The sequence below is a fragment of the Montipora capricornis genome, chromosome 5 (assembly GCF_036669925.1).
Source record: "Montipora capricornis isolate CH-2021 chromosome 5, ASM3666992v2, whole genome shotgun sequence".
Taxonomy (NCBI): domain Eukaryota; kingdom Metazoa; phylum Cnidaria; class Anthozoa; order Scleractinia; family Acroporidae; genus Montipora; species Montipora capricornis.
Window position 1 is genome coordinate 6,579,574 of NC_090887.1, and position 1,803 is coordinate 6,581,376.

Sequence of the window (1,803 nt, forward strand, 5' to 3'; positions counted from 1 at the left end):
ACAGTCGAATACTTTCATCGTTTGCCAAGAGCTTCATTTCCTGTATAGAGCGCTGAATTTCATCTTGGCGGCGCTGACAGAGTATTGTCTGCCAAGCTCCAGCGCTTTGGAGTTCTCAATGTGAGTCTAAAAGGTGTCTGTCTCAGTTTGTCTGTTAGGAGAAGCAAATTACGTCGAAATTTGTGGTCGAGCTCCTATGTGGCGGCCATATTTATATTTCTCTGGTGATGGAGTGAGAATCCGAGGACGAATATTGCACGAACTTTCCGTGCGTTTTCGACTTTTCTGAACAATCAAGACTTCAAGCGAAGAACTGACTTCTGAGCAAATTTCCCTGGACTGTCAGAGGTCGCTGTGGTTTATTTTTACTTATTCTGAAGGCATGGTCTGACTTTGTTCGTTCATCAAGTGCTGAACGTGCTGCGAGACTCTTCAGCGAAAGCAGAAAAAGGAATCCCGGAAACCACGCGATAGATGGCTACGAGAACTGAATACGGCAAAGAAAACAGGTTGCGAGCTCGCAAAGAAGGGCCAAATCGGACGAAAGGCGATAATCATGCCGGAAGCAAGGTTGCAGACGGCGTCAGAAGTCAGAGCTCTGACACACGTAAAAATATTATTGATTCAAAAACAAAGCGAACTGCAGGAGCTCCAGAAAATGACACCAAGCAAAAGCCCTATAACAAGTTCGGAGCCCCTCCAAAGAAGCTAATTTCGGCGGACAAGGCTTATAAAACCCCTTTAAAGAATGAGAATGTTCGCAAAACTCGCGAGGAAAGGCCTCGAGTTCCTCGTAAACCTCCCTCGGTGGAGTCCACTAGTGATAAGGGTAAAGTAACTAAAATTGATGATGACCGGGAGAGTGATGCCAAGCTGAATGTTAGCAAGTTAAAGCACATTTTTGATGAAACCATTGCAAATGAAACTATAAAAGCTCAGCAGAATTTTAGAAAGCCCAGACCAATTTCTGAAGCCCTCGAGAGGTTGAAAGGTGATTATGACCCTTCGCAATCTGTACCAGGAAGATGGTCGTTGCCTAATTATTACAAGAAGACTCCTCCTACCTCACCCAATGATCCCACTCACAAGCCACATGTGTCTCAAGGTATTGCAGCGAGAAGAGCTTTATTTGAGAATGGCGGGTCCAGTGAAGATGTTTACACCAGGGAGAAGCGTTCGCCAAGTTTGTTAGATCTTGTCCCTGACTTGAAAGAATTGGATCTAGGTGCATTTGGTAAAACTGAAACATCAGGTAATGCAACCAGCTTCCTTGGCAAAAATGTTGCTTCACCTAGCCCAAGATCTCGGACAAGTTCTGATCCTGGAACTAAACGGCTTCTGTATTTTGTAAGTTCCCGCAAACGATTCACTTCTGACCCCAAAGCTGTGAATGGAGGGTACCAGCAAACCTGTGATGATTCAGTATTGCGAAAGCCTCCACTGTCTGCAGAAAAAAGACTTTTTAAGTCACACAGTGTTGATCAAATGTTGCTTCAATCTTTGGGTTCAGATAAGAGCAAAATTAATACAGAAGAAGAAACTGTTGAAAAGGATCTTGAACCTTCATTGTCAGAAAAAGAAGACAAGTTTATCTCTACTGAGGCTGAAAAGTCACAGACAGAGACAAAGCCAGAAGTGCCAGTTACAAATTCTGAAAATGTTCATATAGTGCCTCGCTTTCGGCGAAAGGAGGTTCCCAAAGATGATTTCTTAGATGAAACCCCTGGAAGGGTACGTGAAGCAAATTGGAAGGATGAAGAGATACCTCCAGAAGAGTTGGCAGAATTGGAGTTTGTACACAAA

The 1,803-nt window shown here is 43.8% G+C and overlaps 1 protein-coding gene across 2 annotated transcripts in view; it reads left to right on the forward strand.

Moving 5' to 3' along the window:
* The window catches only part of LOC138049280 (neurabin-1-like), a 22,234-nt gene continuing 20,431 nt past the window's right edge, over nt 1-1,803 (forward strand). For both annotated transcript variants that reach the window (XM_068895485.1, XM_068895486.1), the window contains exon 1: nt 1-1,803. This exon is cut by the window's right edge and continues 451 nt beyond it. In XM_068895485.1, coding sequence (XP_068751586.1) covers nt 475-1,803 — 1,329 coding nt within the window. In that variant the 5' untranslated portion in view covers nt 1-474.